Consider the following 21212-nt stretch of genomic DNA (forward strand, 5'->3'; position numbering starts at 1 on the left):
CCACTTTTAAAACAAAAAAAGCCTTTCTACTGATTGCTAAACACTTGTTAGCACCTAGCTACTACATCTGTAGGTTATAGAGACAGTTGCTGGTAAACACTCGCTTTAATACATTAAAGTCAACAGCATTAGATTAGTGATGCCAGCTCACATAAACTGTGAGCTAAGCATTGCTATTTTCAGCACAAGTTTGAAACACATACAATAGGACTAAACGTGCCTTGCATTTCAGTCTTTCCTTGGTTCCTTGCACAAACATAAACTAACAGGGGCACTTCACATACAGCTTGGCACACAGGTATTTCTGCCTCGAAAATGCAGGGTCATTGCTGGAGAGGACGTGTATGCTGCGTTACAGAACTGCTACGGGTGGGAGGGCAGCAGCACCAGTTTCAGGCAGCACAAATAGCCCAGCACGGTCCTGTCAACTAACAGGCTGATTCAAGCTCTACTGAAGTCAATGAGAAGCCTCACCCTTGAGACTTCTCCCTCAACCCAATCCTCATCAGTTGACTTCAAAGGTTTATGATAAAATTAAAAGTGTGGGTTTTTTGCTTTTAATTTTATTTTTTTTTAAGAATGTTACACGGTGATATATGTCCACTAGGCCCCACAGTAGAGAACCTGTTAAAGTTTAAATTTTTCACAGCTCATTCAAGTGCCTTCTTTATATTTTTTAATGATTTGCAAATACCACATATCAATACCTACCTTTGTGTTATCAAAGGTATTTTTATTTGATGTAGATAAGACTATGTTTGAGCTAGCAACTTTCTATTCTATATAAATACAAGCCAGACCTAACAGTTTGCATTCAGCACTGTACATATTAAAACAAATTAGCTAATAATTTTAATTTGTCTTCCATAAATCATAGCAAAGACAATGAAGTTGTTTTTAAGAAAGGAAATAATTAAATATTACATGAGGTATTTAACAAAGTATATTTTCTCGCTGGAATACATCTTAAAATAAGTAGCCCTAGTTTAAATGACCTGGTGCAGTGAAACAGAACAGACAGTACTAGAAGTATCCTTATGTCCAGCAGCAATTTCATTTTCACAGCATGATTTAACACTTGGTATTTTTTATAACTAGAAAGTAAAATTTGCATTTCTATACTATCTCCCACCTGAGAATACGAAGGAAGTTTACAGCTTTGTGATAACCACCTCCCTCCAGAGGCAGTCAGACCAGTTAAATAGCTGCAGAAACAAAAAGTACAGTGAGATTTCTGCAACTTGCCCCAGGTCAGAGAGGAAGACGATAGCAAAACCAGCCTGATATTCTTTCTTTCATGTTCAACTCACAGATCTCCATTCTTTCCCAGGCCTAAGACACTGTGTAATCTACTTTGTAACATTTGCTATCTTTTTGTACGCAGCATGCTCCCAGTAGCCCAAGAGGACATGCAGTCTAGTAAACCAAGGTACACAGGACAAAAGAAAATGGAGCTACTAGTTGTTAGGTTGAGATAAGAATCTCATCAACATATCTAAAACAATTTACGATTTATGCTTTATCATCAAAATGGAAGTTTTATTTATATTTTCAACATGAAATACAATAAAATACAGTGTTGTGCTGACAGACACTCTTCTGCAAGATTGGGCAATTCTGTCTTGTATATTCTGAGTTTAAATAGATACAAGTCCTATTTTAAATTTTCCTGTACTCTGACATTCATTGTAATTAACTCATTAAAAGCAGTATTTATAGAGCACTGATTGCAGGCTGTACATAATGAGGGAGTGATGACATACATCAGAAGACAACAATTACTTGGTTTTGGTTTATCAAGTTGTAGGTTACATATGCTTTTCTTCAAAATTCAAAAGCTAGCTTCCGTGGAGTCATGAACTGCTTCACCATTTCATCTGTAACCTGCTTCCGTCTCTCTTGATGAGCTGCTATCAAAGGCTGCAATGTTTCAATAAGAACCTTCTTCAGCTCCCCCGTGAGCAGTTCCCCACTTGTGTATGCCTGTCAAGAAAGTGTTGACTGCTAAATATGGTGCTATATGGAAAAAGACTCAGTGACAAGTATTTCTTTAAAAGCTTGGCCCTAGCAGATACAGATTTGGATGTCTTAAAAACAAGTGCATGCCTTGGAAGATCATGTGGTATCACTCTGAAAATGTAACTTGCAAAATTGCTTGTTGCCTTTTAAAAGATTAAGGCAGTTGAGCAATTTGTGACAAGTTAATATGGACTGAATAAGCTACATTCACAAGAATTTAACTGGGAAATACGAAATTATTTGCAGGAAACTGCAATTTTTTCTCCCTAGAATCCCAGTTCAAATAACAGTCATCCTAAACTGTTTTTTGCAGTAGAAGGTACAAATTCCCTTATTTTTCTCTCATCGCATTTGGGTAAGAGATTAGATGTGATTAAAATATCCTTTTCATATCAAAGATATTCAGAATCCATGCTCACACTAGAAGTCATATTCACAGTGTGCATGGCGATTGGTAGCTATCCAACCCTGCTCTTTTGTGGGAAAGAAAAGAGTAGAAGGTTGGAGAAGATGTTGCAGCTGTTCCCAGAAAAGGAAAGCTGATAAACCAGTGTGACACTGGATAAACCAGTGATAGGGTACTATCAAATACAGACACTGCCTTCTGACAAATGCATACTGCCTAGTATTGATGTTGGCCATACAGCTGAAGGAAGTGAAATGTCTTGCTACCACCCCTGGGGACAGAAGTCTGCCAGATAGGTTTAAGGAAAATGCAACTTACATGAAGCAGTTTTTGCTTGGGATCAGTGAATCAATTCCTCATAGCTATTACATTTCTTGTGACAATAAGAAAAACCAAAAAACCAGCAAGCTTTTTACATGAGCTTTTGTGGTTTTGCAGAGTATTTAGGTACCTTGCACACAAGGAACAGGCAGAGTGCATTATACAATTGAAAACAACACTAATCCTAAGGCAGCATCATTTGAAAAGTAGGTCGAAAAGTAGGAAAGATATTGTCCTATACAGTGTTGGGGATCCTTATGAAAATACTAGTGAAATTATTATTTAAAAAAAAAAGAAAGAGGCAGAATGACCTGTGAGAAAGGAGAACATTGCAACAAACAGAGATCTTAATATTGAAACATGTAAGTGATGGAGAGTGCAAGAATAACAACACAATCACCCTCCTCAAGAAGGTTCATAGAAGCACTTAGCTACAGCTTTGTCCTCGCACTGAGGAATGAATAATACTATCTTTAACTTGGCTACTAACCTGCTTCAGTTGTTCAAGCCTGTCATCATCTTCTAGGAAGAAAGTCAGGTACATAAAAGACACGTCAACATCACAGTTACCTCCGTACTTCCTGTGCTCTTCAATAGTATCTCTGCCTCCTGAGAAGGCATGCTTGTTAATCTGAAACAATATAATGATTTTATGGCATCATTTCTACTGAATTCTGGACTACTGTATTGTAAATAGAAGTGTATCATGATCCTCCAAATTCTGTATTAAGGACTGGCTGAAGGGTGAGTGGGGCAAGTCACTGCAGTCTCAGGACTGAAGCAGGGAGGCAAAAGGACGTCATTAGAATCCAGCAGGAAAAAATGGCTCTATATATACCACCCAGACTGCATAACCAGAACAAAAATGAAGGAAAAATTAAGAATAATGACCCAAGATTCAGTCAAAACAGTTTTAAATCCCTTTTGCTGAAGCTGTTGTCTGTTGGATAGAATTTGTGCTTACAGGAAATGTACTCCATGTAAGGAAAAAAAAAAAAAAAAGATATTAACTCCACCAAGAAATTAATTTTGAAAGAGATGAAGAAAGCATTGAGAATTTTGAAATCTTATAGAGAACATAGTTTCCTCCTCTTTTCAGGGAAAAGGAAAAGAAGAGGAAGCAAAGTTAGGGATTGTTGTTCAGTCTAAAAATTGAATATTTGCTGACTCTCCCCCACCTCTTCTTAAGCACAGCTTCCTATGAGGAAATGAACTGCAGTAGTGAACAGATCTACCTGCTAATCCCATTCCCAGTAAATTCAGAAGCCACCAGCCTATTTTAAAAATTTATACATGTGTAGAATTCTCAGAGGATGTTAACCTTCCTACAAATTTAAAGAAAATAAATTGCCAGGAAGAGGAAAAAAAGTATTTCTCAAACATAAGCTGAGGTTTCATTTGGCTCTTGTATCTTTTCAGATGTCAACTAGACAAGAGACACACACACAGACGAAGTAGATTTTTTTTTTAGTTCTGATATCTAGGAACTCATATATTTACAATTTCTGAACATACTTATCTGCATGACTGTCTAGTGCTTTCATTAATCTTTCTAACCATCATGTTACAACTGATGTTTTGAGGCAACGAATTACATACAAAAATGATGCACTGATGAATATCCTAAGAAAATAAACTGCCATCTGTCACATTACATCTATTCTTATATTGTAGGACAGCCTGAACAGCTGTCTCAGTATCTGTAAAACTAAGTTTTTACATACTGTTTTGTACTTTCCCTCACCTGTCTCCTTACTAGATTTTGAAAGCCTTTGTATGATTTTTTTTCTATGTCCCTCATCCCTGCAGTTTGTCTTCTTAACTAAGGAAAGAGGGATTAAATACAATATACCAGGGGAAGGCAGATTACTGTTTTATACAAAATGTTTCCTATATTAATTTCCAGTTCATATATTAATCTCAAGTTGATTTTTTACATATTCTGGCATCTACTCGTTGACAGAGGGTTTCAATGATTCATCTATAGTGATGCACTGATGTTTTCTTTGAATTAGTACAGACTTAGAATCTAAATAACAGTTTCTAGGAAAACACGTAAATAATTGAGCTGTAATTTGGAGATGATAGGCGAAACAAAAATAGATTATTATAATGTTGCCATTCATTTCCTTGGACTTCCCAGAAGCTTCTCAGACTTTCCCAATATCTAGTAATTTTTCATTTGCTATTACCTCTAAGTTTTGAACCTCTTTACTTCGCAATGTACTAATGAGCTGAAAAATGCTGTAAGCCATAGGTTTTCTTTTGCAGCAGTAGCACTCCCTTGTTAAACTTCATCCATGACCAGAAGTCAACTTTCCTACTCTAATTTATTTATTGGCCACAACAATATTTGCTCTTTCAATCAAGCTCTGTTTCCATAAAGACTACTTTCTGATGGGTTTCAGAAGCCGAAATAAATCTCAGTTTGTCCTCCATTACTCAATGCTTCACATTATGTTCAGAATTCTCTATTTATAGCTTTTATATTCCAAGTAGCTAGAATTATTTTGTTATTTTTCCAACTAGTATAAGGATAGTAAAAATAGGACTTATTAATTGGACTTGGCTTCTTGGATCTCTTTGCAGATTATTAGCTACTTGCCAGGAAAATAAAATGGAAGAATATATACCAATATTATCGCTAGCCATGTATCCTCTATTCTGAAATTATAGGCTTTTTAAAAAAAAGCAGCTCTGCAACTCCACAGATAACCTGGAATTATTCTAATATAAACACATGAAGAATTCCAGTTCTTCAGAACAGTACTGTTTAATCAGTTTCTACATAACATAATGAATCATTATATGAGATGACTCCAGAAGAATCTGACCTATACATGGGTTTGTCAACCATTAGAGAATTAATCCAAGCCCACCCCAGCAGAAACAACATATACATCTTCTTGTTTTGACAGATAGTTATTTCATGCCTAGTTATCATGCCTATAAATCCTTTTCCAAAGACTGATTTTTTTTTTTTTTTTAAATACCACAACACAGGTGAACTTTTGCCAAACTAAATCATCTGACACTGGATAAAAGGGATTTTCCTCTGAGCTAAAAGGGGCACTAGGAATATAATCAGACAGGAAAAAATATCCCTTCTAAAACTTAGGTGAAATTTAACACAGTATTTATTTGTGAACTGGACTTGTTGGCAAGGCAAAATACTATATTCAATAGTTTAGCTAAATTTGTGTAATTTGGTTAATTCCTGAAAATGCTTTGCAATGAAACATATAGGAAAAAAGATGCAGATATATTCAAAGAAAACAATAAAAAATTGTCATTGTAACCATGAGGACCATCAGTCCTTTTTGTTATAAAGCTTTGTACTCTCCAGTTTTGAGGGTACTTACCTTTGTCTTGATTTGTTTGGGTGTATCAGTGAGGAAGATGGAAGAGTTCGGGTCACTAGCACTCATTTTTGTCTGTGCTCCTTGCAGTGCTGGGAAGAAGACTGAGTGCAGTAAGGCTGGTTTAGGCTGTCCAATTCTAGGTGCTACATCTCGGGTCATTCTAAAATAGGGATCCTAGAACAACCATGAATAAAAACACAGAATAAAGCTGAAAAATGTGATTTAAAAGCTGATTAGTGCTGACTTGTTCATCCCTTAACAGGTGGTCTCAAAAAAGAAAAACCAACACAACAAAACCAAACCCCTAAAACCCACAAAACATTCCAGAACCTACTTTCAATCCAGTTCATCCAGAAGAACAAAAAAAACCCCAAAGTTCCTTTTTTTTATTTCCATAGTTTTGCTGTACACTCCGATTCCCTCAATTAGTAGGCATATTTACAAATATTTAAATGAATTCAAATAATTGTGAAAACTATGCTTAGCACACTTGGAGATGGATGCAAACTAAGATGCAAGCTTCCTCTTGAAGTGTTTAACAACCAGGACAGAATCTGAGTTAAAACTGTGATCAAGCAGTGCTGAGCTGATGGTCTGACTTAAACCAACTGCAATAATATTACTACATAATATTGTGGCTGATGAATGTAATTATATCATCTTCCAGTGACTGTCCCTGTGACTAAAATAGCTAAAGATTCAGACAGTGCAGAATTTGATTCCTAGAAACAATACTTATTTAAAGTAATGACGCTACCACTGTCATTTGTAGCTGATGTTCTTGCATCCTCTGTATATGGATCTGAATTGTTAAGGTTCTGCAGCCTTTCTGGCAAACAATTTCAATGCTTCTTTATTCTTACTGATAGAAGGTTTTTCCCTATGGTTCAATGTAAATCTCTTGTGCTGCAAGTTAATCTCATTACATCTTGTCCTAGTTACCATGGAGATGGCCAAAAGGTTCTTCCTACCCCCATGTCAGTATACTTTTTGCATAGATTTTACTGTCTTTACTTTCATAGAAGTTAGCTCACTGTGAACTGGGTTGAGATTAAGACAGATCCAAGACTGGCAAGAATGAGTGACACATGAATAAATGACACAACACTGTTTTATCTCTTCCAGCTTCTGCCCCAGAAAGGTGCTTGCAGGAATGTTTTACAGATGTTTTGATATACCACCATGAAGCTTGAATAGTACATTACAAAAACAAATCCATGAAAAACAAATTAAGTACTATGATTTTCTTACCTGATCAATAGCACATGGGATAAGACACTGAATGTTCTCTTTGCCATTGAAGATCTGTGGAAATGATGAACTGAAGGATGGAGCAGCTTGAATAGCAGGAAAACTGATCTTTCCTAGAATACAATGTGTTTGGAAAAGCAGAGAAGCCAATATAAGCAATGATAAATAGAGAGAACTTTTTGAAATATGTAAAATGCACAAGTGAATCGTTCAGCTACTCAGTTGAAGACCAACATGTCTTCAACAAGCAGTGTTGCCTTAACTGAGGAAACTTGTTCATCTTTACCTTCTATGATGTTATCAAACCTCCAACTAACAGAAACTAATGAAAAAAGGCAGACTAATCACAAAGGTTCCAGAAAAGGTTCATCAGTGCATTGAACTCTCATTGAACTCTCATTGAACTATCTACTCTTCTCAGAAACACAATTGATTACATCACTCTGAGCTGCTCCTGTTTTTCTCTTTGTCAGAGAATGACTATAGAGCTACTTACCAGGCAAGTTCCCCTCTAAGATCTTAGAATCATTGCTATATTCCTACTGTACTCATGAAGCATCTCAGATGTCCCTAGTTTTCTTTTTATACAGTGCTTAATAACAGAGTGATGAACCCACTTCCGTGATCAAAATCCTCTCAAAACAGAAAGCAAATAGCAGATTTTTCCAAACATGTAATTAAGTCATTATCACAACACTAACTTTTATTAGAGCACTGTTAAGACAGAAGTAGGAATCCGTTTCTCGGCTACAATGAAGGCTGAAAAGCTGTCACTGGCCCAATTACTGGTCAAAGAATGATGTTAAAGCTCAGAACACCAGGGGGTTTTAATGCCATCTTTGACACAGAATCTTTTTTTGCCCAATGTGATAGAAACCTGCAATTGCAGTGAGGTAAATGGAAGAGTTATGCAGCACCTTGCTAATTAGGCTTTTGAGCACTCCTTAACTTTTTACATACATGTATATGTGTGTGTGTATTAACATAACTTTTTCTGAAGAGAAAACCTTCTATAGAAATTTAGCAGAGAAATTTCTAGGAGGCATAATTGACTACAGCTGCAATCACTATAAAAAGAACAAAAAGGAATAGTTCTCTATCCTGGTAACTTCAATGTTGGTGTTTTGCTGTTACTAAGGCCAAAAAGGTAGGTATCATGCTAGAAATTTCACTGTGAAGTGTCTTCTGTACTGAAGGAACCACAGTAACATCCTTTTAGAAACAGCCTAGAAACATGGATCTTCTTGCCTTTTCTGTTTCACAAGTGGCAGTTACTACTCTCTTTAAATTATTACTTTAATAGAGCTATAGAGAGTGAAAGCAAGCATCACTTCTAGTAAGTCATTATTTCCTACCAATGCAATCACTGTCTGTGAAGCCGAAGATTCCTTTTACTTGGTTAAACGTAACATGCTTCTGAACTTTGACAATGTTTTTGTAGAATCCAGTACTTGTCCTGTGAGAAAGAAAGTGGGAAAATAAAACAAGAAGTAAAAGCAGAAAAGTGTAGGTAGAAACTTTCACTCCAAAAGTGGAGAATGTGAAAAGAGGTGCAGGATTAAATCTCACAATTTTGGACTTTTTGTGGCCCATTGAGATGATAATTAGAGAATTATTTACAAACAAGAATTTAATACCTTGAAAGTTTAATTTTTTCTTCCCTCCCCCCAACATTTACTGCAGACATTTTTTTGTCACAATTAACTGTCTAAATCTAGAAATATTTTGATTTTGAAATGGTGCCAAAGTGCCTCATGGAGCCTGAAGTTTACTTATCCTCATGCTTCTCTGTGAACTCAGGCAACCTGAATGGATCACGCCTCCTGTGTTGCTTGCTATCTGCAGTGTGTATCCCATACAGGACACTGCGGTTCACCAAAGGAATAGTAGCTCAAATCCTCCAAATTCTCATTTTCTACAGGCTAAGTTCGCTGGCTGGACTTTCTCTGTCACCAAATATAGCAGCAGCCTTTCCAAATCAAAAATAGCTCAGCAACTTCTTCCTTTTTTATTTCTGCTGAAGAGCTGAAGCAAAAGAAACAGCAGTTCTGACCTGCCCTCATTCAGACACAGAGCAGATCCATATCAATGGAACTTTTCTGAGGCAGAAAAGTCAAGGGAGTGAAAGGAGGAAAAAAACTGCTTTGTAGGCCCCACATTCTGAAGCTAGTTTGTCCCTACAAACACACATTCTCTCATGCAAATCTTTAAGGAAGCTCGTCACCCCACATGGAAGAACAAAGTCAACAACTTCAGTTCTGAACTCTGCCATAAAACACCTTTCTTCTGAGAAAGCAGTTCCAATAACAGTTTCTTTTTCTTAAATCTTCTTTAAACTTCACTCAAAGTTAAAATAATAATCTTCCATGCTGTATTATTAATTGACCACAACACGTTGCTGAAATGCCTTTCATTAATGCAGATAAAGTGTAAACACATCTCAAAGATTTTGATACCATGTTAAACAAATCAGTCTGGAGGTTTCTTGGTGGTTTAGGTATTTTTACAATTTAGCTGGTTTGATATATTTTTCATAATTTAAATTTAAGCACTGCACACACAAGTATTCGTCCATATGTTATACAGAAGAATGACAATAGTATATACTTAAAATGTTAGACAGCAGAAAAATTAATAAGTTTCTATTTTAAGTGTTGTAAAACTTGTCTTGAAGCTTTCAAATTTAGATACATTTATTAAAACACTTCTGGCTGTCAAGAGTTGTGGAGAAAATACAGACACTTTTTTTTTCATTACAATGCCCTAAAGAAATGTATACTTACCCCAAATAGTCTAAATCAGAAAATATAAAGGTTTTATTGACGTCAAAACCACATGCAATGATGTCTTTTGCATTTTCTCTAGCATACTCATATGCCTTCTCAGTTGTCAGGTCCTTCCAAAGGTATTTCTCATCATCAGTTAACTGTATAACTAAGGGAACATCAAATACTTCTTGCAGCCACCTAATAAAAGCAGAAAGATTTTATCTCGAAGTAAATTAAAATGAAGATGTCACACAGCTAAAATATTTTTATACATTTAAACAAAAGTATATAAAGAGGTCTGCTTCTCTTTTCTTTGTATGCATAGGCAGATACGTTTATGTGAACAGAATAAACAGTTTATACAGATTATAATGACAACTTACCTGGAAAAAAGACACTTATTGTTTTCTGTACATATGATAGCAGTCAGCATTTGCAATGGAAACAGAATTCAAAGAGACTTTTAGCTCTTTAAGTTCAATGTCTCTGTGTCCTGCTGCTGCAGGCACCACATTATAGAGTAATGTTACTGAGTCTCATCACAAAAATTCTAGGAATGCCACACGGCTAAGAGTGAAAGGAAGAGGGCTTTATGGTGGTGATGCAGGGATTATGATCATTTTAGTAAAAGGTAAGACTGCATTATTTAAGTTCATTAATATTAACCTCAAATAAACAGAACTCCTTGCAAGGTATCATTTTCATCGTTCCATAAGCCATGTTCAACATTTCTGTAGAAAAAAATGTTTTAATACAAATGGTAGAAATAACTTACTTTGTGAATATAAAGGGGATAAGATGACCAACATGCATTGCCTGAGAGGACGGTCCTCTGCCTGTATAAAGGTAAAAGGACTTCTTATTTTCATAAGCATCAAGGATTTGGTCCATATCTCTAAAGATAAAACAGAGAAAAAATGATGCAACTCTTTAGGAAGAAACATCTACAGCAAAAAGCTTCCATGCAAAATTTGAGTGCTTTTAAAGCCAGATGTATTTATAAATAAAATATAATATGTTAAGCGTCCTAGAAATAAAAAGGTTTTGTTTGTTCATTTTGTAATTTAAGAAAAGTACCTCCTTCAATTTCCATGAAAAAAATGCAAAGAAAAATTAAATTAAAAATGAATTTAAAACTTAAAATTTAAAAATGTGCAACTTTTAAAATTATTTAAATGGATAATAATTTCTAAGGCCGAGCAAAATAGAGCTGGGAATCATTTCCCAAATAGGTTTAAACAACCAGCTTAGAGTGGTCTCTGGTGAAGGTTATACCCTGAATCATGCTCAGGTACTTATTTGAAGTGTGCTGGCTGCCACGGGCCAAAAGCCCATGCATATTAACTATTAAACAGTGTAGATGACTGGCAGGCTGGTGCTGATTATTCTCTGAGCCTTTTTTATGTAAAAATACAGATGCATAGGTCCACAGGCCACGTGGACTCTTGTTGAAATCAACAGTGACCCCTCATGAGCCCTTGAGTTCTCAGCTAGGTCAATTCCTCTGTCTGGCTGCTAACACAGAGTCAAAATGGAACCTGTACAAAGCAAACAATCTGTGCACATTTCTTCAATTTGGGATTAGCGAGGATATGTCAGAAACTGCTGCAACCAAGGGTTTCAAATGTTGCCAGGGGAAATCTGCAGTAGTTGCTAGTTTGAAATGACACAGTTGTTTGCCGTGGTGGTCTTTTACTGGTCACAGGTTTCCCACAATAATGCTCACAGAAAGTCTACCTAATTGGACCTTTTTGAGTTTTAACACAAGAAAAACTCACCTGTGAGAAAAAAAGATTCCTCTACGTAGAAAGCGGTGAGGTTTTTGCCCAATAGCTCTTTCTATTCGATTGATTAGATCCGTGTCAATTTTACTGCTGCCAAACCGAACTATAATAATAACAAACGTAAAAAAAAAATTAAGTATAGCATAGCTACAACCAGATCTCAGATTTAGCAAGAAAATACCAATACTGGCTAAATTAAAAAGGACATCTCCTTCAAGTATCAGGTAAAATGTAAAATGGCTAGATTTTCCTGAGTCCCAGCGGTTGCCTGTGATACCAACTCTATGACAGGAGACTCAGTCTACTCACAACCTGCAGTACTGCTCCATCCATGTCTGATTATAATTGCAGCCTTCTTATAGCAGGAGTATTGATATTCAGAATAAAAACATTCCAGAGAGACATATGTAGGTCAAAAAACTTGGACGTTGTAAGCCATGGGATAAAAATGTCTGCGAGGCTCTGAATGTTCCTCTCCTGATATCTAAATCTTCTGCCCCCAGGTGACATGGTTTTAAATTTTCCAACCCCAAACACTCTTCTGCAAACTTAATTCTTCTTTTATATGGATATGATTACAGACACTGTTCCCTCCAGAGGCTTTAGGTAACACATAATATTCTCCATTGCAACCAAGTAAGACTTACCACTTGGCAGATTAGGAAATCAACTGATTAATAAAACAACATTTTCAGATGTAGTAATTTCATTCAAGAAGGGTTTTGACAGAGTGAAACAGCAATATTTTTTTTGTATTCCCAACCAGAATGAACTGGGGACGTCTTATTTCTTCAATAAAACTTCCTATACTCCAATTCCAATTCCTGGGCCCTACTAAGCACATCAATGCTCCATGATTTGGACTTGATTTAAAAAAATCTAGACAAGACTTTACTCTTTGCTACTATCTGCTTTATTCAGCATTAGAACAACTTGAACTATTAACTATTGGAATTAGCAAAATATTCAAGAGAACAAAATAGAGACTCTGGATGTAAAAATGCAGTTTATATGTACAAAATATCTAGATCCATCTATTCCAACTATCGTATTAAAAAAGACTACACTGGCAAATTCCCTGGTTATAAGAAACCTGTTCACATGGGAGAAGCACTTAGGGTCTTCGTACGTGTAACAGAAAATAATTATTCCACAGGAACATTGACATGATACTTGACAAATTCCAAATATCTTGAGTTTCCTAAGGAAACTAGAAACAAATTAATTTTAAGCCGTTCATTATGCAGCTAGCAAACTGTGACTCACATGGCTACTATACTTCTGCCCTATGGAAAATACAATAATTTTTAACGCCCCACATAGAATCAGGTTTACTTTGAATTCCCTCCTTATGCATGTTCTTGCTTCTAACTTTTTAATTTCTTTTTAAAGCCAAATGCAAGTAACATTAAAAGCCCTCCTGCAGCAATATCGTAACTAACCAAAATGTCCTTCCAAAGACTAAAACTTTCTACCAGAGCAGGTAGGCTTCCAATGTTACATCCTAGTACATGGCAATGATTCTTACCTGGACAGCATTACAGTTTACACCACTGAACATCAGAGGGACTGATTCTAGCTGGAGGCAGAGCTCTCTATGTGTGGCAGTTACCCAATATACTGCCTTGGGTGTGCAACTCATTTTACAAAGAAAACTAACCAGCAGGGGCAGCAAGGAATATTAAGCACACTGGGATAATTTGAAAAGCCAAATATTCAGATCCTCTGGGTTTATTATGCTAGACTAGATTAATTTCTTCCCCAGAAAAGGGAATGGAAAGAGGCCTTCCATCCCTTTACAGCACTCATTCTCAAAGCACAGCATGCAGGCTATTTCTAGTCCATTAAGGCTTTTCATACATCTCAAAAAGAAGGGTTTTTAAAACCATGGCTATCCTAATCATCCCTCCCAAGGGATTCATGAGGGACAGGACAGAAGAGTCAGACCAACATGTACCCTGGAGCACCAGGATGCTGAGAAGCCCTGAGTACAGGGAGTTCCTCTCCTACACACTGGCTGAAAATGGGGATGGGATGTGTGTTTAAGTTTGTTATGTGAACTGCTTTTTAATTTTGTTATATGAACTATTCACTGAACAGCCTTTCACAAACAAAAACCAGGAACCCCCACCAAAGGAAAGACTCAATTTTGACAGGAAAGAAGAGTGGTAATGTACACAATTTGAACATTAACTTGGAGGTAAGTATTTCTGCTGTTCCAGATTCTCTACACCCATTTCATTTCCTTCTAGACTTACTGGTTATGCACAGCATCACTAGAAGGCTTTGCATATAGTCATTAAGCTTCAAGTTAGTAGGAATTAATTACTAAATGGGAGGGAAAAAAAGGCATATTATCATATAATGGTTTGGGTTAGAAGGGACCTTTAAAGGTCATCTAGTCCAAACCCCCTGCAATAAGCAGGGCCATCTTCAAATACATCAGGTGGCTCAGAACCCCATCCAACCTGACCTCAAAGGTATCCAGGGATAGAGCATCTACCACCAACCTGGGCAACCTGTTTCAGTGTTTCACCACCCTCATTGTAAAAAAAAAAAAATAATCTTCTTTATATCTAGTCTAAATCTACTCTCTTTTAGTTTAAAACCATTACCTCTCATTGTATTGCAACAGGCCCTACTAAAATGTCTGTACCCATCTTTTTTATATGCCCCCTTTAAGTACTGGAAGGCTGCTGTAAGGTCTTCCCAGAGCCTTCTCTTCTCCATACTGAACAACCCCAACTCCCTGAGGTTGTCCTCATATGGGAGGTGTTCCAGCCCTCTGACCACCTCTGTGGCCCTCCTCTGGACTTGCTCCAACAGGTCCATGTCTTCCTGTGCTGAGGACTCCAGAGCTGGATGCAGTACTGCAGGTGGGGTCTCATGAGAGCAGAGTAGAGGGGGAGAATCACCTCCCTCCACCTGCTGGTCACGCTTCTTTTGATGCAGCCCAGGAAACAGTTCGCCTTCTGGGCTGCAAGCGCACATTGCTGACTCATGTCCAGCTTTTCATCCACCAGTACCCCCAAGTCCTTCTCAGCAGGACTGCTCTCAATGCCTTCATCCCCCAGCCTGTCCTGATACCAGGGGTTGCCCCAATCCAGGTGCAGGACCTTGCACTTGGCCCTGTTGAACCTCATGAGGTTCACACGGGCCCACTTCTTGAGCCTGTCCAGGTCCCTCTGAATGGCATCCTATCCCTCAGGCATGTCAACTGCACCACTCAGCTTGGTGTCTGCACCATTATCCAACGAGAAACAAGTTTCTGCTTACAACTGGTCATTCACTCCAAGTGAATTAAGCAGCGTATTATACAAGGGAAGCACTGGGCCCATTCACTGATCCATTAAAATAAATGTCACTAAAAAAGATGGATGCTGGTACACGATTCAGCAACCACTGCTTTAATCTGTACGTTTTCTGGGTGTTACCTCATCTGCTTGTCCTAAGCAAGCCTTAATTACTGAAGTAATCTCTTCCTAGCAAATAAAATGCGTTACAAAATGGCAAAATGCATTATAATCTGGATCAATGCTAAAAGGAGACCAAATGAACATGAAAATGTTTGATTCAGCAGAACAACAGCAACTGGTAAGAGGTTAATCTTACAGAAACAGAAAACATGAGAATGCCCCAGACTAATTGGGGCTAGCTACCCTAGAAATATTTGCATACTCTCAGTGAAAGAGATTAAAAACTCTCTGATGTATAGAACACTTCACTGCAAATGCCAAAGTATCTTTATTAAACATTCACAGACTGCACAACTCCCTTTTCTTTGTCCATCTTCATCTTTCCTTTTAAAAAATTGATTTTTTCCCTACCTATTTCCTCTTATAAGAACATTCAAAACATTTTAGGCTCTCTATCCACAAAGAATCTGCCTTCCTAAACAGCTTCTGACAAGGACACAGTTTCCACTCCTTAACAAGTTTTTAAAAAATTCCTAGTGTGCTTTTGATTTCTAGTGTTCTAGCTTTTATCAAGAGACAGCTTTCAACTCACTGCACATAAGAAGTCCTGAGAGCTCCCATTTTCAAAAGTATATCTGCATTTGCTGAACATTTATTGTGTACTTTTCCTCTTTGCCATTGCCATGTCATATGTGCATAGAGAATAACCTACTATTTGTTATACAGTAACTTTACTGACCAGGCCAGTCTCAATAATCTTTGACCAGTCATGGCAACTGGGAGAGGTTCATGGGGGCTGGAAAAAAGCAAATGCAACTTTTACATGGAAGAAGGTCAAGAAAAAGGAACGATGGAACTACAGGCCAGCCAGCCTCACCTCAGTCTCTGGGCATGTGATGGAGCAAATAATCTTGGAAACCATTCCCAAATTTTATTAAAGATAACAAGGTGGCTGGGAGTAAATCACATGGATTTATGATCAGGAAATCAGCCAGACCAACCTAACAGCCATCTATGATGATACAACTAGCCTAGCAGATGAGGCAAGAACAACGAATATTGTTTATCTCAACTTTAGCAAGGCTTTTGACACCATCTCATTCTCACAGATAACTGATCTGGACTATATAAGTGGACAGTAAGGTGAACTGAAAATTGGGTGAACTGCCAAACTTAAAGGGTTGTGACGAGCAGCACAAAGTCCAGCTGGAGCCCAGCGTTATTTGTGCACCCCAGGGGGCTGATATTGGGGCCAATACTGTTTAACATCTTCATTAATGATGCAGGTGACAGGACAGAGTATATCCTCACCAAGTTTGCAGACGAAACAATACTGGGAGGGGCAGCTGGTGCAACAGGGGTAGCTGATACAACAGATGGTTGTCTTGCCATTCAGAGGAACCTTGGCAGGCTGGAGAAATGGGCTGACGAAAATCTCACAAAGTTCAACAAAAGGTAACGCAAATTCCTGAGTCTGGAAAGGAATAACTCCATACAAGGGTACAGGCAGGTGGTCAACTGTCTGGAAAGCATCTTGGCAGAGAAGGACCTTAGGGTCCTAGGGTCATGGTAGACAAGGAATTGAACACAAGCCAGCAATGCACTTCTGTGGCATTGGAAGGTGAACAGCCTTATGGGCTGCATTAGGAACAGCACTGCCAGAAAGTCAAGGAAGGTGATCCTTCCCCTCTACTCAGCACTGAGCAGACACCTCTGGAGCATTAGGCCCAGTTCTGGGCTCCAGTATAAGAAGGGCATGGACATAGTACAGTGAATCCAGAAAAGGGCCATGAAGATGAAGGGCTTAGAGCATCTGTCATATAAGGAGAGGTTGAGAGAGCTGGGATTGCTGAGCTTGGGGAAGAGAAGGCTCAGGAAGGATCTTATCAATTTGTATAAACATCTGATTAGGGGATGTGAGGGAGAGTAAAGAAGATACCACCAGACTTTTCTCCGTGATGCCCAGTGAAAGGTCATGAGGCAACAGGCACAATTTGGAATAAAGGAAATGCCATTTAAACATAAGAAAAAAACTTCGTATCATGCACATGGTCAAATACTGGAACAGGTTGCCCAGGGAGGTCATGGGATCTCCATCTTTGGAGTTAACTTCAACTGTTTTGTATCACTTGCAATATTCAGATCACTGCAGTATCAGCATGGTTACCATACAAAGCCCTTTCTCACTCATCCCTCTGCTCCTTGCTCATGCTCAAACAAACAAAAAAGTCTAGGGATGTTCACATCTAGTATTTAGCTAACACAATGAACCTTTCTTCTAAGAATATCTTTGGGCTGTTTTGTTGTGTAGCCATACACTTAAGTGCACATCTAGGACACCAATCTGAGAAGAATATCCCTGTCAATTACATAGTGATTTTCTTATTTTCATTTCTTCTGTGTTTGAGCAGACACAAACACACTGGCAACTTTCTCAGTTATCACTAGTAAATCAACAGATTATAGGTGGCACAAAAATTTCCTTTACAGTAAGAGCAATTAGATGTCAAGTTCTTGGACAATACGTTTTATTATTATTATTTTTAAAACAGGGAGGAAGAGGGGGAAGTTTATCAATAACAAGCTGTAACTGTTTCACTTCCTGAAGTGGCTAGGCTAGCATTTTCTGAAAAATTTCCAACATATCACTTAGAACAAGCAGAATGACTCATCCATCAAACTCCCCAATCTGCTAGCAGTGTAAAAAAGTAAAAACCCTGCAGGCTAACCCACAGCTGTAGGGTAGATCAAAAGGCCATACATAGATACATATATACATATATGTACATATGCATATTGCATATATACATATATGCATATACACGTTTACTGGAAAAAAAGGACATTGCTGTTAGGCTCTAGCATGGCTTTAAAAATTTGATTTACAGTGAATTCATGCTAGTCATTCTCAGAAAGTCCTTGAGATTGTGCCAAAACAAGTATTCCACTCTTCCCACTTCTCTACAAGACTTAGAACCCCCCCTCCCTGAAGAAAACAAAAAACCTTCTTCATACCTTCTACATAAGTAACAAGATGATGAGATCTTGTCCATTTCTACATTCTAACAACTACCTTTCTTCCTTCTCCCCTACCAACATATCTCTTTCTTTGCACACTTCTCTTCCAACATTTTCTTTCTCCTGTTACCTTCTGCAGACTAAGCCAGTATGCACACACATTTGACATGATCTTACAATAAAAATCACACCGAATTAAAAGAATGCTGACAATAGCAACTGACCTTCCAAAAGCAAATATACAGTTACTATTGTGAGAAACACGGTGCTAAGAAGACACCAGCAATGTACAACTGTTAAAGTATTTTCACTGAGGCACTAAATACGGATTGAAAAATCAATTGACAATAATTTAAAAAAAGCAAAACCAGTAAAAATTAATGAATAGTTCTCTCACCTGTTTCTATAGTAGACTCAAGCAAGCTATAAAAAGTGGACTGTAAAATAAATAAGGAAGTTAACTAAACCCCTGTTTCTTAAGTTACAAAACTTTGCAAGTTTTGTAACATCCCGGTCTAAAATATTTTCCATAACATGCAAATTTTTCAACAATCTGCACCTTTTTTATCACAGCCAGCATTAGCTGCTTGATAGTGTGTCTTGTGAAGGAGTCATTACATGTATAGATTTCTGCATTAGTTTTGGATCATCCCTGCTCTCCCTAATTTGGAAGTCAAGACAGATAGGGAGAGATGGTACGAAGAATTTTACAGCCTAGTTAGAATGCTCTAGGCTCTGAATGTTCTGCATCACAGTCATAGAAGACACAGATACTTAGTCACAGCATCTTCATTAACATAACTTCTAATAACAGTTCTTATGCAAAAAAAAACCAAAAAACCTACGAGTAAACCTTTGAAAAGAACTTTTCAGTTTAAAATAAAAGTATTTAAGTCTTCCACAGGAGATCCCTACCAGGGGCATTTTAAACTCCTACATAAAATTCTTTAGACATGTGAATGTTAAGATTAGGCATAAATTAAATGATACCCATCATTGTTTTTATCAGGATTTGTTATGATCCTTTGCTGGTTTTGTGGTCATTAGGAGCACTTGACATAAATTTCTTAGTAGCAGTCAAGAAAGAGTTATACCTATGAGCTTGTCATAATCCACGCCTTTAGCATTTGATGTCTGCACAGTCCAGGGGTCCACGAAATCCTCGTCCTCTTCTTTAGTTGGACCATTGTTTATTAATACAAGATCTCTTGGAGGCAAGCCTGCCTGATAATCTTGCCCTGTTGTTGTTTTATATGACAGTTTTAACGACAATAGCATCCTCACTGCTGCATCAATTTCATCCTGAATAAAGGAAAAATAAATTGTTTGACTTAACATACTTAAGAGAGACAATCACATCAATGTCCCAACCCTTCAAAATCCTGCATTCGTGCTTTGACTTGGATTACATTACTTATAAACTCTGAGCCTTTATTTACATGTTTGCAGCATCACTGAGAAAGGTGAAAGAAAAGCAAATAGTAGATGAGTGTTTGCTAACTTGCAGAATTTAGAGCATCACTGCTGCCAATATATTTAAAGCACCTCCCTCTCGCTTTTCAATTTCTGCCTGAGGGAAAATGCTTGTCTGCTTTTCAGATGTATAGCAAGCTTAAAATTTTAAGCACAAATTTCTCAGATACATAAATATAATATAAATTATCTAATTTACTTTACAATGCTTTTAGTGGCTCACCTTAAAATAATTTATGCATTACAATTCATTGACAGGCTTGAAGACAAACTAGAACAAAAAGTTCTTTACAGCTTTCATTGTTATGACCTTTTTAATACAAAGCCACTGTAACATCTCATGCAAGCAATAAACAGATCAACAGTTTATTCGACTCCCAGTTTTCAAGGGTTACTTGCACAGGCTATACACTAAGGCAGTCCACATTAAAACTGAACTCTCTTTGCCAACATAGTGACGAGAAAATAGGGAACTTGGAATTAACGGCAAACTATCGATTACTCGAGATTAAGCAGTGACTGTCAGTACAGTTACAGGAAGACATTTGTTAATGTGTACAATAATGCATGGAGAAAGAAATTTTAACAAAGAAGCTAAAACCAGGGCAGAATACAAGTGATATAAATTTCACTTGAAAACCAGATACCTTGGATCCTATCACATAGCATGACAACTGGCTGAAGCAGACTTCTAAGCCTACAACTCTCTGTTCTTACTTCAGGAGCAACAACTTTTGCTCTTGTGAGCAATTATCTTGCTCCAGGTACGTCCACAACTCACAAAATGGACATAAATATTTTTTAACAAAATTTTTTTCTTACTACAATACAAAATAGATCTCGGAACAATCATATTTTTCAGCACTTTTAAAGATACACCTCATCTGAAAAAGGATGGGGTCAAAACATGAAATGGAAATACCTTTGGTGCTTTTCCTGCTTTCAGTGCTCTGACTTTCTCTCCTTGTTCAGTTACTCTTTCAAACAGCTGAAGTGGACTCAGAGATTTCAAATCACAGTTGGGACTATCAGCCATTTTCCTAGACTGCAAAAGATCTATTTATTTACAATTCAACTAAATTTAATGTCTTCCAGTTCTTCGGCTTGTAGATTCAAAACAGCAGCAACAAAGAGAACTGTAGGGCAAAAAATAGTGTGTTTTATTCTTCTGTGCATATCTTGAAGATTAGATGAAGAGAATAAGAATATAAAAACTATACTGATCCCATACCTAATTCTATTCATATCAGATTGATATATGTGGAGACATTAACACAGTGAGCTTCAGATTCATACAAAAATGAACTGAGAATGACAAGAGTACCACACAGATTTAGGGCTCACTCTTAATGTTGTTTTCTATGTATTTAACACTAGAACACATTTTCAAAGTC

The 21212-nt window shown here is 37.3% G+C and overlaps 1 protein-coding gene across 1 annotated transcript; it reads right to left on the reverse strand.

Moving 5' to 3' along the window:
- Positions 1 to 1518: 1518 nt before the first annotated feature.
- WARS (tryptophanyl-tRNA synthetase) lies at positions 1519 to 20957 on the reverse strand. The gene is made up of 10 exons (XM_010075615.1): positions 20741 to 20957; positions 19440 to 19647; positions 11906 to 12014; positions 10903 to 11022; positions 10143 to 10325; positions 8715 to 8815; positions 7360 to 7472; positions 6109 to 6282; positions 3237 to 3377; positions 1519 to 1983 (listed from the first exon to the last, which is right to left on the reverse strand). Exons 1-10 carry the CDS (start codon positions 20852 to 20854, stop codon positions 1825 to 1827), a joined length of 1422 nt encoding a protein of 473 aa, XP_010073917.1. The 5' UTR covers positions 20855 to 20957; the 3' UTR covers positions 1519 to 1824.
- Positions 20958 to 21212: the final 255 nt, after the last annotated feature.

This window comes from Pterocles gutturalis, unplaced genomic scaffold (genome assembly GCF_000699245.1).
Source record: "Pterocles gutturalis isolate BGI_N339 unplaced genomic scaffold, ASM69924v1 scaffold38927, whole genome shotgun sequence".
NCBI lineage: Eukaryota > Metazoa > Chordata > Aves > Pterocliformes > Pteroclidae > Pterocles > Pterocles gutturalis.

Excerpts from the sequence above, each read along its gene's own strand:
- WARS (XM_010075615.1), bottom strand. The coding sequence starts at position 20,854 with ATGGCTGATAGTCCCAACTGTGATTTGAAATCTCTGAGTCCACTTCAG. Across the intron at positions 12,015-19,439 it reads GGATTATGACAAGCTCATAG|TTCGGTTTGGCAGCAGTAAA; the intron begins GTATAACTCTTT and ends TTATTATTATAG. Across the intron at positions 10,326-10,902 it reads ATCCCCTTTATATTCACAAA|GTGGCTGCAAGAAGTATTTG; the intron begins GTAAGTTATTTC and ends TGCTTTTATTAG.